At 46.8% G+C, this 16,638-nt stretch overlaps 1 protein-coding gene across 1 annotated transcript; it reads right to left on the reverse strand.

The window, feature by feature from the left end:
• Positions 1 to 2,640: 2,640 nt before the first annotated feature.
• On the reverse strand, positions 2,641 to 13,687 carry PRPH2 (peripherin 2). The gene is made up of 3 exons (XM_077159221.1): positions 13,107 to 13,687; positions 5,463 to 5,709; positions 2,641 to 2,958 (listed from the first exon to the last, which is right to left on the reverse strand). Exons 1-3 carry the CDS (start codon positions 13,685 to 13,687, stop codon positions 2,746 to 2,748), a joined length of 1,041 nt encoding a protein of 346 aa, XP_077015336.1. The 3' UTR covers positions 2,641 to 2,745.
• Between the last annotated feature and the right edge of the window lie 2,951 nt (positions 13,688 to 16,638).

Genomic DNA, 16,638 nt, shown 5'->3' on the forward strand with positions numbered 1-16,638 from the left:
GGGCTACTCTTGTGCACACTTAAGCTAGATATTGCTAATAACCAGGGTTTGCCAAACCCCAACCAAAATTCATTCCTGATAATCCTAAAGAACAGCTAGGGCTCTATCTGAAATTCCACCAAAGTTTCACATACTAAGATTACTTTCCAAAAACTACAACCTCCAGATGGGTTGCTAGGACAAATAAGTTCAGAAACCCAAAGGGGCCAGCATCTCCAAGACTATCAACTAGTTCTATCCCCCATCCCATATTTTCAATACCTCTTGAAAATTAAAGGGCAGAGTTCAAATACTCCTCAAGATTGGGAGAAGGAGGAATTATAACAGAGAAAACAGTATTTAACAAATGAGTCTGACTCCTGAATCATATTGATACTTTTAGTCTCCAGTTTCTTGGAGCAGCTAGAAGGAAAAACCTAAAATGTGGACCTGCAACCCATACCAAACTGAAATCTGTTCCATAACTATTTCTTACAATGAGTGTACTTTAAAATATATGGCTTTTTTGAAAAGATTACAATAATCTTGAAGTCTCAAATAAAACAAGACAGGCTGGTTTTCACTGGCAGCTGTCTGGCTGTCTGAGAAGACCTGCTAAGATGCCAGTAACCCTAAGTTTTTCTGGTAAATAAATTTTATCATAGGATCAACTTGCCCTTGATCTTCCCAAAACTCTCAGATTCTCAGGTTCTTTATGTCTACCCCACAACCTTGTTGTATATAGACTCATATGTCCTTGTTTAGGGAGATCTGTTTTGGCCAGAGCAGGAACAAAAATGGTGTGGAATTTTTGCTTGAATCACTAAATTAAGATTCTCCATATTAAATAAATTCACCTCTTGTCCAAACTAAAAAATGTTGAGGTTATTTGGATAACCTAATGGTAACTGTTCTTGCAAATAAGAAATAGCAAAAGAGAGAAGTGACAGTTGTGCTGTTGAAACAGCTATGCATGCTCATTAACAATGCTTCCTTTGTGTCACTTTTTTTTTTTTTTGAGTAAATGTTAACTTGAATTGATTATCTTATGACACACACTGTTGAAAGGGCTAAGACACTGGTTTAACAAAAGTGATTTCATACCATATAATTTTTAATGTCTATTGTAGCATTGATATCAGCATAGTTACATACATGGGCCTAGAGCAGCATTTACACAATGGGTTTCAGCATTTTTGAGGGAGGGTGGGAGGGCTCAGGGACCCTCATCAGAGGTGTCAGACTCCCATGGCTTTTTCAGTATGGATCATTACTTGGTCTCAAGGAGACTCAAGTATAATTAAACCTGGAACCAAAGTCTGACAGGATGTCAAAACACCTTTGATCTCGTCCTCTTTCTGGAAGAATTAGAGCTCTGGAACATAACCACAGGCAGCACCAGAAGTCTTACTTTCTCCACAATGAAAAGTCTTAGGACAGCAGTGAACTCAAACTTAGTCCAAAGTATCTGTTCCCAAACACCACTGCTTGTCAGAAGCAGAAAGTGGTGGTCCGAGGGCTGTTCCCTACCTGTCTTTGGTCTCCAGCTGCATGGAAATAGGTTATCTTGATTGTTCATCCAACTAGGCAGAATTATGCTGGGCCCTCCTTTCGTTTGGTCACCAAGGACTTGGGATATCAGTAAAATCATTCCTTCCCTGAAAGCCTCAATACTTGTTTTCCTGTGGCAAGTGAAAATCCTTGCAAGTTGCTAGTGAAGGAAAATGGGCCATCTCCTCAAAGAATCTTCAGTGCAGAGGCATTCCAGGAATATTGCTTTGTGTATCTGGGGAAAGAAATGAGAAGCTCCCAGAGGACTCCTCACCTTCCACTGTAGCCATCTAGCGTCCAGGGGTGGGGGTGGGGGTTATCATGGTCACCTGTGTGGGTGTCCCTGAACCCACAAAGGGGCAAGGCCTGTTCTCCAAACGGCAAACTCTTGTCTGATTCTTGCTCCTCTTACACGGAAAGAGCAATCCAACCCAGAGAGACGAGCCAAGGGACAGTACCCTGCACCTTAGACATGGGTGTCACTGGAACCTGCCAACAATCTGACTTCCTTGGCCCTTTCCCTCCTGGTTAAATGGAGACATGCGAATGTGATGAGAAAGCAAGGATCTGGTGAAGGAAAATAATACCATCTTAAAATTCTCTTGATCCAGGGTTGAAGTATTCCTCTCTTGAACCTTCAATGCTTTGAAGAGTCCATTACTCTTAGGAAAGTTTAACTGTCCTCCACCTTCTGCCATTAAACAAACAAAATGGCTGACCTGTCATTCTTGACATTAAAAAATAACTATCATGGCCAGTAGTTTTTCAGACTCCTTTGCTTATGCACCCAGAGATATTTTGCATGTACTGTGAAGCAACTAGGAGCTCATGTCAGGCAAATTCTCAAAAGAGAAGCAGCCCTCAGGAATGGCCAGTAAGCTTAGGGTGTAACTGAATAATGGGCACAGGGTGTAGTCATCTGCTGAGAGGCCCCAACCTTGGAAAAGAATGGAGGAGCTGCCCTGAGTCCACTGTGAGGGCCTATCCTAGGGCAGGGGGCCTGAGCGGGGGCTCATACATATTTTGATTGACTCATTCAACAAATGTTCTCCAAATGTTTTCAAGAACCCTAAACTTTAAATCCCACCAGAAAGAAGTCTCTGTAAGGTGGCCGCCCTCAGGAGATTCAGACCTTCGAAGTTGAATGAGGAGATATCCACATTTCTTGGATACACTACTTCTCAGTGTTCAGGCGGGGAGGGGACCCCAGGGCCATCAGCTGGCCTCAGGGGCCTGGCCTGCAACCTCGCCCTCGGCCTCCACCTGGTTACTCTTGCCCAGTTTTTTCAAGCTCTCCAGGAAGGCCTTCCAGGTCTCTGGCACGCTCTTCTCCAGCAGCCAGCCCTCACTCTCACACTCAGGGTCCTCAGGGTTGGCCACACTTTCCAGCGCTGTGTGCAGGTAGCGTAGCCCAATTGTAATGGTCACCTGGTGAGGGAAAAGAGACTGAGAAGACACTGGAGAAGTAGCTAGTGGTTGGGGCTGTTAAGAAACCACGGGAGCCATTGGCCTGTTCCTCCTGGAGGCCTCTGCAATGAGGTGGGCACTGTAGAATCTGGGTTGATGATGGCCCCCCACCCCTTGCTCTCCAGCCTCAGTGTTCAACATACCTGCCTCTTCTCCAGCCTCATCTGTTCCATCCCACCTCCCTCTAGCCACTCCGGGCTTCTTTAGATTCCTCCCACACGCCATCCATTTTTCCCTCAGGCCTTTACCATTTGCTGTTTTCTCTGCCAGGAACTTTGTTTCTCTCCATGGTCACCTGGCTAATTCAGAGTCACCCTTGGTGTCCCTCTTCTCCTTGGCTCCTCCCCACCCAATTCTCATCAGTGTAGGGTCTCTTCACCACGGGGCCCCAGGCCCTAGAACATTGCTCGACACATATTTGTTGAACTGAACTGAAAAGTCACCGCCTTTTTTCCAAACAATATGCTGTGTGGTTTCCCTTCATTGTCATTATTTTGATAAGTGTGGTGGTGAATGGATGAAGGGTTGAAAGATACTGATCATGGATAAGTTAGGTTTGTTCACTAGCAGTTACTTTGACACAACAGATTCTGGTGCCAGAATGCCCAGATTCTAACCCCAGCCTTGGCACTTTAGCAGCCATGGGACTAGGAAGCCTCAGTCTACTCCTCTACTTTGCAGACTTTCCAATGAAATGGTGCCTGTATACTGTGATGCTTCGGTCTGTGTGGAGTGCTCAATACCTGGTGCACCATGAGGGTGAACAGAAGCCCTGGCTGTAATTTATCATCATTCAGTGTGGTAAGCATGGCTTGCTCTTTTCTAATAACATTCTGTTAGCCCCGTGTTCCTACCTGCTCCCTTACACTTCTTTTCTGAAACAGCCAACTCTGAGAAGACCAGGCCTGTTAAGAGGGAGTGTCCACTCCCTGAGGGCAGGTGTCACCCTTACCCATCTTGTTCACCCAGTATCCAGACACCTAGAACAGCACTGGTAGTGCTAGGGCCTCAGAAAATACCTGTTGAAAAATGTTCTAGGGACACTTCATAAATATGGTAGTAAATGATAATAGTAACTGATAGAGTTTTAGGTTTTTGTTACTGTCCCCTGAAAGTTTATTCAGATATTTTTTGAAGTGGAAAACGTCACCTCTTCCAGGAAGTCCTCTTGGTGTGCGTGTACCTACTCTGATTCCACTCCTGCTTTACTAAAATAGGCACTATGCATGGTGAACTTTGTACTTGGTAATAGTACTCCCTTTGTTTCATTAGTTAGATTTCATCTCCCAACTAAATTGTGAAGCCCAGGAAAACAAGACTCAAGTCTGTGGATTCTATTGTTAGCTCGGGCTACTTTGTGCCCCTCCCCAAGGGTCTTGAGTAAAAGTCAGGGGCATCCAAACTCCCTGTTCACAGTGAGCTGGTCCTCAGCTTATGCAATTACTGGGTTCCCGTAAAGGTCTGTGTAAATCGAGAGGCAGCAGACAGAACTCCATTTCCCCACTGGCTTCTGTTATCCTTTCACGCAGTCTTCTCAAAGTTTCTAACCTTCCAGCAGTCAATTTCTCTCCTCATTCTACCCAGTCATTCCCAATTAACTCAAGGAGTCAGTGACCTATAAAATGTCACTGAATATGCTGCATTGGCTTCAACATAAAAAGAAGCCTTCCCAGGCAGCATGGTCTCCCTTGAGCTTCATGTGGAGTACCTCAAAGACACAGCTGCGGGTGAATTCCCCAGAGCACTAAGAGAGTGACTTACTGAAGAAACCCTCCAGGGAATCCTCTCTGATGGAAAAGCTTCCCCACCTAATATTTCTGGTTTTGTACCTAATGTTTCTGGATTTTGTAATCTGGATTTTCTGTTGCCAGGTTAGCTTGAAGCTGGCACCCCTGAGCCACCCTCTGTGGCACACTGGTCTACCACTCACCTAAAACACCTAAACCAGTGCCTGGCACATGGGAGGTGTCTGAGAAATCTCTCTTCAATAAGTAGATGAATTCAAAACATTCACTGAGGGCTCACTACCTTCCCAGCCCTGTAGCTACCAAGAGGAAGTAAGCCACGGCCCTTCCAGGCTTTGCAGATGAGATGAACCCACAAAAGATAAGAACAACAGGTAAATGTTAAATGGCAGTTGGTGCATCTCAAGAGAAGCACAAACCCAAATGGCTCCCATTAACTGAACAGCCCTAATATGCCAGTCATCTCCGAATAGTCCCCAAAGATAAGGGCTGATACCCCCATAAAACAGATGGCAGAGAGATTCAATAACTTGCCAAGATCTCTGAATCAAAAAATAGAGGCACTAGGGTTGGAGCCCAGAACTGTCAGACACATAGCCAGGGAGAGCTGGTTCTGAGAAAGGAGAGATGCTCTCCATGCCTGGGCCCACCCATCAAGCCCACATGGGAGCGTATGGCACCCTCCTCCCCCCTCCCCTCCCCCCGGGGCCTAGGGCCTACCTCAAAGAGCCAGATGAGGAGCGCAGCAGCACCCATGGAGTTCATGAGGCTGCTGTAGTAGCTCAGCAGGGCGGCCTTGCAGCCCCGCACCCACAGGTTGAGCTCCTCTGTCTGGTGGTCGTAGCTGTAGTGCGCTGAGTTGTTGGTGAGCTGGTACTGGATGCAGGGCCGTGGCGAGTTGGGGTTGCAGCAGCTGAAGGGGACACCGTCCACTAGGTACCGCCCATCCACGTTGCTCTTGATGCGACTGGAGAAAAAACGGACAGCTTGTGATGGGCTTCTTGGACTGCTGGGGGCCTTGCCAAGGGTCAGTTTCCCCCATTCCCTGTCTTGGAAAGCCAAGAACATTCATTCACTCAACTTGGTAAATATTTACTGTTCACCTGCTATGTGTCAGACACTGTTCGAGGCACTGAAGATAGAGCAGTGAAGGCACAGCTAATGCCCCTGCTTCCTGGAGCTTACATTCTAGCGGGGAAAGGCAGATGACAAACCATGAAGCAGGTAACTACGGAATATAGAAATTCACCCAACCACACTGGGTGCTGTGAGAACTAAGCATGCAAAGATTTCCTGGCCCCACCCCAAGCTGTCAAGATAGGGACAGGAAAGATGAAACAGGAAGGAAGGGCAGCAGGACGGGTGTTGACTATGGGACAAAGCTCTGCCTGGCAATGAACTGCATTGGTGACCCAGCCCCTCTCCAACCTCATCTCCCCCTCCCACGTCTCTGTGACCCAGACCCTCTTCAATCAGATCAGTTTTGCTGGACAAAGTTTCCAGAAGCTCTGCTCTGGCTGGGAGGTAAGCATGTGCAGGGGGTAGGCACGGAGATCCAAGGAACCCACTCTGGGCCCTCAGGTTGTCCATGGAGAACTGCACCCCAGGCCTTGGCTCTCCCAGGCACTCCAGGTGAGTTCAAGCTGATAGACGGAGCGCCCAGCGTGGTTTTTGCATTTCTGTTTTTATGTGTGTATTTGTTAGGACCACACTCTACACTCACATAGGTTCAGAACTCAGAAGGGACACGAGAACTAACAGGGAACAGCCGTGGCTACACAGTCGTCTTTATTCACAAAGCTTCATTGAGCTGTACACTCAAGATTTTTGCACTGACCTGTGTGCATGTTATCTTGAGTAAGAAAGGTTTCCTATTTTTAAGTTTCATGCGAACAATGTGTTGTATATTAGCAGTAGACTTAGAACACAAACAAGACTAGAAAGCATGTAATTGTTCAAAATAAATTATTTTCAACGTTATTTGAAATTGCAATTATACTCTAAAAAGAAGATGTCAATGTTTAGCTTCTAAATAAATCTCTTTAATAAAGTTAAAAAAACAAAAACAAACAAACAAAAAACATTTTCCCTCTCATTCCTATCCCTGGGGGCAAACTGCTGTGGCTGCTTCTGTGTGTCCTTCCAGGCAGGCTTCATGCACAGACAAGCCAACCCAAATTGTGCAAAGGTTCTTATTCTCACCAGCTTGTTCTTTTTCTTTCTTTCTTTGTTTTCTTTTTTAAACACAAATGAACCCTTCTTTTGCCCCTTAGCAATATCTTGGAGATCTTTCCATATCTGTCCTCAATATTTCTATGAACTGCATGGTATTCCCAGTTTCCCACTAATGGATATTTGGTGGGAAATATCCATTCCCAATAATGGATATTCCCAATCTCCTGCTAATACAAACGTGGTACATGGGTCATTTTGTACACACGTGAATATATCTAGGGGGTAAATTTCTAGAAGAGGCATCCCTTTGGCAAAGGAAGGTCCATCCCGGTTTTCTCCTGTTGGGGTTGAACAATCACACCCCACAGCCGTACACCAGGCAGGCTGCTCCCCACAGCCATGCCCACACAGGGTGCTGCCCGGCTTTTCATCTTTGCCAACATGAGATGAAAAATGGAATCTGGGGTTATTTTGATTTCCATTTATCTTGTTATGCATGACGTTGAGCATGTTTCTAAGCATATTAAAAGCCATAAACATAAATATTTAGGAACACATCTGGGGTTCCTTTTCGGTGACCTGGCTGTCATCTCTCTCTATGACTGGACACCACCAAGGCTGCCCGTGGTGGTCTCCTTGGTTCCTGAACAATCCTGGCCCACAGCCAGAGTCAAAGCAACCAGAGTCCACACCCTCTGCAGCCCCCACCCTCTGCTTCCTGAACAAGGCCCACTGTCCAGAACATGGGTGGCCCTGCGTGCCACAGGCCATACAGGACAGTGATGTACCATAAATCTGCTCCATCCCTCTAACTTCTCCATGCCTCAGCTTCCACATCTGTAAAATGGAATTGACAAGACGATTCAATGAAATGATACCCATAGGAATGCTCAGAAGAGTGCCTGGTCCATGGCAAGTGCACAATAAGCACGAGCTACTGTTACTCCTCGTGGGCGAAGGCCGCCTCGCTGAGTGGGGGCAGAACAGGAGCCGATGTGCCCCTTTCCTCCCGGGGAGCTCTCACTCCAGCTGTGGAAATGGGACAAATCGCACAACACCTCTGGGGAGCAACTACTCCACCACTCTAAGAACTGCGGAGAACAAACTGTCAGCTACCTGTGGGTAGCCCCCAACCTGACAGCCTCTGCAGTGGTGCCAGCGCAGAGCTCACGGCCCACCGCATGCACTGCTGTTACACATTGCTGGGCTGTCCGAAGCTGCCCACTGCGGTCACGCGCCTCCCTGCCTGCCTCCAGACTAGACCAGGTGTGGTGAGCGCAGAAGCGGGTCTTGCTCAGCTTTGGAGCTGCTGGGTGCTGGGTAAGTGCTGTCTGGGGGTGTTCCCGGGGGCGACAGGGGAGGGCTCAGGGTAGAGAGGGGCTGAGGGGTGTGGAGGGGTTTCCTGCTCAGGAGACACACAGACTCTAGAATGTTTCCTCCCACCTGTCCCCATGGCCAACCCCAACTTGCCCTCCTCAAGGCTGGGGTGTCTCCAAACTCAAATGCTGTGGGTCCCTCTTCCTGGCTTGCAGGCTGTCCCTTGAGCCCTCTCCCACCAGTGAGCTACTCCCAATATCCCTGTGTAGACAGGTGAGTATAGGAAAAAGAGCAGAGTTTTGAGCCCAAATCTGCGTTTGTCAGCCGTGGGCCTTGCCCTTTCTGAACCTGTATGAGGTGGAGATAATCACACCCACCTCTCAGGGGAAGTGGAGGGGTTAAAATGAGATGATGGGGCGGGCCGCGGTGGCTCAGCGGGCAAGAGCTTGCCTGCTATGCCGGAGGACCCCGGTTCGATTCCCGGCCCCAGCCCATGTAAAAAACAAAAAAAAAACAAACAAAATATAATAAAACAAGAAAATGTTTAAAGATGTTTCCCTTTCTTCCTCCCTTCCTTCCTTCCATCCTTCCTTCCTTCTCTGTCTTTCCTTCCTTTCAAAAAAAAAAAAAAAAAATGAGATGATGCAGGTAAAGTCTTAGCTCTTCCCACTGAAAGCCATCTGCTGTCAGCGCAGGACAGACCCTGAAAACCCTCAGATGGTTCTACAGAGGAGAAAGTGGGGCCCACAGCAGGCAGGGCCTAGCCCTGGGCCCAGCACAAAGACGAGGGCTCCAGCCCATAGCAGTGCCCACTCCTCCCCTCAGCGTTTCCCCTCCACAGGGGTCCTTCCTGCCTGCTGGTTTTTTCCAGTTAAACTTCTTTGGGAAAGGGTGAGTCTCCGCCCCGGCTCCCTGTCCCAGCAACCCTTTCCCAGCACCAGTCCTTATACCCCCTCCGGGTGTCCCTAAGCTGGGCTGAAGCCTGAGAGCTCCTCATACCCATTACACGCACACCTCAGTCAGGGCTGGGCCTCCCTACTCTAGCCTTGCTGGCCCCCAGTGGACAAGCCACCCAGCTCGTCACCCCCTCAGACTGGGGGTCCCTGAAGCAGGGCAAAGATCAGCGTGGGGGTGGCAGGCCTGGCGTGGTGGAGGTTGGGGCATCCCTCTCAGGGTCCCATGCCTCTGGAACTAGCCCCGCCAGCAGCAGCAGCTTGTTTACTCAGTGCTTACCCTCATTCCACGCACAGATTAAGGCTCTACTCACCCTCTTAGGACAAAACCAGGCAGTGGAGATCTCCTTAGGTGGTGAGCTGGCTATTTATATCAGAGGGTATTTCCCAGGCTACAAATCCCGTTCTGCTCAGGGGTCACCAGGCCTTGTAAGGGTCTTGATTAAGGTAAGGCCTGGGACCTATCCCACTGTCCCAGAGCCCAGCCACATAGGGCCCAGACAAGTCAAAACAGCAGAATTTTCCTGGGAAACCCAGCATAATTTAATAGGTGAGTCAATATAAGTCAATAAGAAAAGTCATATGGAAAGGTGGGGAGAGTATAACTGTTAAGGACCCAACACTGAACCCAAATGCTAGCTCCGAGCAACTTTGTGGAAATTTGGCAATTCAGTTGACCTCTCTGATCCTGTTTCCTCATCTGAGAAATGACAACATAAGTGCCTGAAAGATATGGGAGAAATTAAATGGGAAAATAAACCTAAAGTCTGGGATACAGTAGGTGCTCAGTATTCTTTTAAGATTTTTCTGCGTACTCGCTGGATTTAAGTACCCCAGGAGGTTGGGGAGAACATAGGATAAAGGAGACACAGCCCCACCACAAGAGTCCTCAGCCGAGGTCTGGCCTTCTTGAGAAGTCTCTAGCCCAGTCAGAAGAGCAAGCAGACACCTGGGCCTGTAGGTCCCCTGGAAAGGACGATAAAGTGCGACAACCTGGTGCCAGCCCCACCCAGTGTGGGGCCCCCTTGCCGGATCAGTTCCCGGTGCAGGGGCCCCGGAGCTCCCCCACGCTCTGCCCGCCCTCCGCCAATTCATGGCTCCGGAATCACCTCCCAAAGTCCTCAGGGTCAAGGAGAGAAGTGAGGCTCACCCCGGCCTTTTTGCTGGCCCATCCACGTTCAGTAGAGAAGGGGAAAAGTGAACCCTTTGTTTAAAAAAATTCTTGCTGAATGGCGACCCTGCTCCTCTCTCTCCCTCCTGCTCGGCCCAACCCTTCTTCTCTTGGCCATCTGTTGCCTCAGAACCCTACCCTGATGGTGCTGCCCGCCGGGAAACACAGAAGATAAATGCACAGACCCAGCTCTGTCCTGCAAACTTACTAATCCTCCTGAATGAAGCAGTCAAGGCGTAAAAAAACAAAACCCGATTTTCAATGTCCCTGTGCAGGGGCAAGTGCCACGTCACATTGTCTCATTCATTCACTCATTCATTCTTTCCACAAACAAATAAAGGCTGGGCTCAGCATTGGTTCCGACTCCATGAAGCTCTCTGGACACAACCCCAAGGAGCCTCACTTCCTCCATGGACATCATCCACTGGTTGCTAATTCAAAATTTGTGGGAAATGATGATGTGATCTCCCTCCACAGAGGCAGCCCCAGGGCAGCCCTATCAGGCTGCTAACTTGGAAGCACAGGCATCACCTCTAAGGAGTGTGAGATCCCTGGAGGTTTTGAAAAGGAGAAAGATATTTTAGTTCTAAAATTTTGTTTTGAAACCATCTCAGTGGGAAGTTAAAGCCAACAACTATTTCCTTCCTGGAAATTTAGCCTAAGGAAATAATGCAGAAAGAGAGCAAAAGGCACAAAGATGTCTCCTCCAGTGTTACTTACAACAGAGCTGGATAAGAACAACCTAAATGGCTACCCAAAGGAAAGGGTTAAGTGTGAACTAATGCATTCATTCAGCAAAATATTATGCACCCATTAAACATGCTCATTTTGAATGTAATGCAAATATTATGTCACTAAATTGTAAAATGACGCATTCAATTTTATCTGTACCATGGTTACACTGTGTTATGTGGATGCTAACAAGACTGGACTAAAATGTGGAAAAGTTAAAGTAACTGATCAGTTGTGGGTGAGACCCTGGCTTCTATTTCTTTTCCTGTCTTAGGGTCTCTTATTGTTGCCACCATATTTATTTGTGTAATAGAGAAGCTTTTTTCCAGGCCATCGGAGTTGGGATAATTAGTTGGGGTGGGGCATTGAAGTAGTGTTGATCAAGCTAAACATTTGTCTGAAAATCTGGATAAGCTGACCGTTAGAGGTGGAGCAGTGTGGAGAAGTTCTCCACTCTGGAACAAAAGGGAATTTGGGGGTTACAGAGCGACTGTATAACTCCCTCCAAAGGTCAACTCTATTCAGAAGACAATCAAAGAAAATGATAGATGAAAAGCTCCTTCTCATCTGCTCACAAGGGCTGGTTCTACTATCAGTCTCTTCTCCCCACACCACCCACCCCCCAGGGAACCCCACTTCTCCCTCTGGCTTCCCATCCTCCTGGGGGACTTAGGTAAATCACACCACCTTGTGCTGCCCCTGTCGACATGTCATCTAAGAAGGGCAGAGCAGTTTACAATCCTCTCCTCGAATAGGGATTTCGAGCTGTAATCCCCAACCACAGAGAAAATAAAATCTCAAGTGCTGACCTTCAATCTGAATTCCCTTCCATTTAAGGCACAATTAAGCTAGCCCTCTAGGATTCATTCAAGTCATCTGGGCTTCAAGCGTGCCCTGCTGCTGGTGTGCCCGACGTCCTGAGTTCAAGGTCCCCTTTTCAGAGGAAAAACCACCCAAATGAAGACCTGTGGCCTCAGCCTCAGCTGGACAGAGAGAAGAGATGAGGGAGAGGAGCTGGCTCAGGGCAGGCCATTCGCCCTTGGAAAATGACTGAAGACCCATGCTGGTGGATCTACTGGGGATAGCAGCGTGCGGGGATCAGCACACATGCTGTTATCTCTCACCCACAGGACAAGACTCTCCTTTCTCACCAACACCCCCTACACCCCATCCTGAAGTTTAATTTTTACATATGCCAAGAATACTTCAAAACACGTTATCATGTTGTACTATAATGATATAAGAAGTAAACCACAGCAGGCACTTAATGAACACCTACTGTAAGCCAGGCTCTGGACGGTGCTAGAAGGTGACTCATGAGCCCACCTATTCCAGTGACTTCATTTAAAAGATGGGCACTTGAGGGCAGTGGAATGGTGGCTCAGAGGCAGAATTCTTGCCTGCCATGGTGAGACTCAGGTTCGAATTCTGAGGCCTGCCCATGCAAAACAAACAAAAAAAAAGATGGGCACTCAAAGGCCCATAGTGACAACCAACATGCCCAAAACTATGGCCTAGATGTCCTGACTGCCCCCACTGTCTGCTCTTTCCACCTCTTCCAAGGACAAACTCCTTGGGAGTAGATATTCAAGGTTGAAAGATTGAGAAAGTTAAGCTTCTGGGACAGGATACATCTATGTTGGGTGAGTGAGACAAGAAGCCAAATAATGTGTGAGCATGTATGCAATCTTGGAATGACCCCATCCCTACTGTGTGAAGCAGATACACACTCCTGGCCTGGTCTTCCTCCCTGGAGACACCTATTCAAGCAGTTTATGTACTTGCCACCTTTCTCCCACATTATCTAGCATTAGGTTGAACCATATGAAGTTTCCATTTTTGTAGGCCAAAACTGGTTAAAAAAAATTGGCAATTTCATATAGTTCTCTTAATGTGCTCTCACATATGCAGAACTAGGGCACCCAAAGGGGAGGGAAAGGCACTGGACCCGGAAGTCAGAGGCCTGGGCCTCCAGGTCCCCACACGGTTCTGACCCCGCGACTGGAAGCCACTCACTCTTTCACTTCTTTGGAGGAAAAATCCAGGTAGCGGTTGCTGATCCACTGAATCTCAAACCAGTCCCTGAAGCCATCGTTGCCGCAGCACTTGAACTCGATCTGCAGCATGTCGATAGTCTTCTTCATGAAACACCTGCCAGGCGTGTCCGTGTCCCGGTAGTACTTCATGCCGCTCCTGAGGCCGTGGGCCAGGGTGCTCTCCAGCGAGCCCCGCATCAGAAAACAGCAGAGGGACACCAGGAAGAGGGCGACATTGAAGAGGACACAGACAGCCAGGTACAGCCTCAGCCAGGGCTTCCACTTGGGGTACTTGTCAGGGTCCAGGGCGTCATAGCAGATCTTGCCAGCCACAGAGTTGAAGACACAGGACAGCAACCCCACCCCTAGCAAGGAGTTGGGCACGAAATGGCTCTCTGAATTATCCATCACATCGCTCCGCTTCCGGAGTTCGATTTTCAGGAACAGCCCGAGGCTGAAGACGACAATGCCAGCCAGCACCGAGAGCCAGTTCAGGAGCCACAGCCCTTGGGCCAACTTGACCCGCTTCTTCTGGTCAAACTTGACTTTGAGCAGTGCCATGCTCGCAGGGAGCGGTCCGGGCAGTGCCGACAGCGCCACTCGCTGCCCCGGCCTGAACGAGCTTGGGGGCTGACGACTCAGGGCCTCGGAAAGGCTGCAGACGGCTGCGGGGAGCTGCTCTGGGGGCCGCCCATGCTGAGCCCCCCTAGCCCGGGACCCCCGGTAGCCCAGGAGTTGCAGCCGGAGCTCATGAAGGGGCTCGTCCTCAGCGTCGTGTCTGCAGCTCCTTTCCTAGCCGAGGAGCGACAGCCTGAACACCGCAGATTAAAAATGGGACCCGCAAGATGTCTGGCTAATCTCTTTAGCCAGGTTCATCCCGTTAGATAAAGCCCCGCGGGCCTCAGAACCCGGCGGAAAGGAGCCTCCACCTCCACGCTGGCGCAGAGAGCTTTGGATTCCGCTTGGAGAGTCAGGAGCAAAAAGGGCAGGACTAGCCGGAAGAATGGACTTGACCTGGGGGGCTGGCTTCCATCACGAGTCTCTCCAGAGGCAGGCTTCCAGGCCTTTGTGCTTCCGACGGATCTGTCCTGCCCACAGCTCTCTCCTGCCCCGTCTCCCGTCACAGGACCTAGTCAAGGGTAACCCCTGAGTCGGTGAAGAGCTGGTCACAAGAAACCTGAGCCATTGACTTCTCAAAGGTATCTCTTCATAGGCCCCCCGGTGTCCAGCTCAGCATCAGGCCCAGAGCAGGTGCTCAGTGCATGAGTGAATGAATTAAGGAATTAATGAATATATAAAAGGGAAAGTTCAAAATAGATAGACAGATATGTACATATATACTCATAAAGGTAAATATATTCAATCTAGCCCTATCAAGATACAAAAATTTTCAGGGACAAAAGACACCATTGTTGAAAAATAAATGACAGATTGTGAGGAAGCATTTGCAACACATCAAAAAAAGATGATTATGCAAAGGTTTTAACTCCCACAAATTGACAATCGAAACAGTCAACTGGAGGTAGTGCAAGGGTAGCTCAGTGGTAGAATTCTCGCCTGCAATGCAGGAGACCCTCATTTAATTCCTGGAGCCTGCACATGCCAAAAAATAAAAAAGCAATCAACAGGAAAAATAAGCAAAGAACAGGAACAGACAATTCATAATAAAGGAAATTGGAAAGTTTAACAATTAGGAAAACATGTTCAACCTTAATAATACAAAGAAATGCAAATTTAAATAATAATAAAATTATCAGACTTGATCCATCAGACTGAACACATGTCAAAATTATGTCACCGTAAATTTTAGGTTGTCTATATGTAGCCAGAATAAAAGTTTTAAGACACCCATAGAACTATACAATATATAGAGTAAACCCTAATGTAAACTATGAACTATATTTAATAAAATAATAATAATATCATTTCATCAGTTGTAAAAAGGTACCACACTAATGCAAAATGCTAACAGGTAAAACTGTATGAAGGAGGGAGGTATTCAGGAACTATGTACTTTCTGCATGATTTTTCTGCTCTAATAAAAAAAAGTTTAAAAAATATGTTGGCACCATAGAGCGTCAAAGAGACAGTAGAAAGGAGGGTACAACTCTCTTGGTGAAACTGCATTTTTACAGCCTTTTGGGAGGGTTATTCAGCTATCTCTAGTAAATTGAAAATGCATATTCACAATGATCCAGCAATTCTATGTCTCAGAACAGCCTGTACATACGCACAAGGAATTTTTTTAAATTTATTTATTTATTAATTAAAAAAAATTTAACAAATGAACAAAAACATTAACATATGATCATTCCATTCTACATATATAATCAGTAATTCACAATATCATCACATAGATGCATATTCCTCATTTCTTAGAACATTTGCATCAATTCAGAAAAAGAAATAAAAAGACAACAGAAAAGAAATAAAACGAAAACAGAAAAAAAAGATTATACATACCATACCCCTTACCCCTTGCTTTCATTGATCACTAGCATTTCAAACTAAATTTATTTTAACATTTGTTCCCCCTATTATTTATTTTTATTCCGTATGTTTTACTCGTCTGTTAATAAAGTAGATAAAAGGAGCATCAGACACAAGGTTTTCACAATCACACAGTCACATTGTGAAAGCTATATCATTATGCAATCATCCTCAAGAAACATGGCTACTGGAACACAGCTCTACATTTTCAGGCAGTTCCCTCCAGCCTCTCCATTACATCTTGGTTAACAAGGTGATATCTACTTAACGCATAAGAATAATCTCCAGGATAACCTCTCAACTCTGTTTGGAATCTCTCAGTCACTGACAGTTTATTTTGTCTCATTTCACTCTTCCCCCTTTTGGTCTAGAAGGTTTTCTCAATCCCTTGATGCTGAGTCTCAGCAAGCACAAGGAATTTTGAGAACACTCAATCTTGTCCTCAAATTCATGTCCATCTAATACGAAAGAAGACTTCATAATTAGAGTAAGTAGAGACCCATGAGCTCAAGGCAGCAAGTGGGTGAAATATCCTATTTGGACTCCTTTCTTGCTTTATTTGCATTGGTTCTGCTTAGATTCACGCTCCTCTTCAGGATTTCCAATCACTGAGTAAAACCAAGGGAGTATTTCTCCACAGACAGAGGAGGTGTGAGATCAAAACAAGATACGAGTTTTTCCCTTCCAGTATTTATTCCCTTACTTAATCCAATTCTGGACTCCAACTTGGGAGTGATCTCCAAAACCAGGTTTTGAGCCCTGTAGGAAAACCAGCATTGTTATTTCATCATCACACCACATTTTGGGTCAAAAACAATTTTACCGGAAAACAAAAATATTATACAGGGTGATCACTCTTCTAATACACAAGACTTGGTTTCTAATAGCTTTGTACCCTCAAAAAAAAAAAAAAAAAAAAAAAAAACCTCAACTCTTTACCCTTGGAGGAACAGAAAATAATCCGTTGCAGTTTTTCCCTAAAAGAGGGATGTTCAGACAACCAGAGGCATAACCAGGCTCAT

The sequence above is a fragment of the Tamandua tetradactyla genome, chromosome 5 (assembly GCF_023851605.1).
Source record: "Tamandua tetradactyla isolate mTamTet1 chromosome 5, mTamTet1.pri, whole genome shotgun sequence".
NCBI lineage: Eukaryota > Metazoa > Chordata > Mammalia > Pilosa > Myrmecophagidae > Tamandua > Tamandua tetradactyla.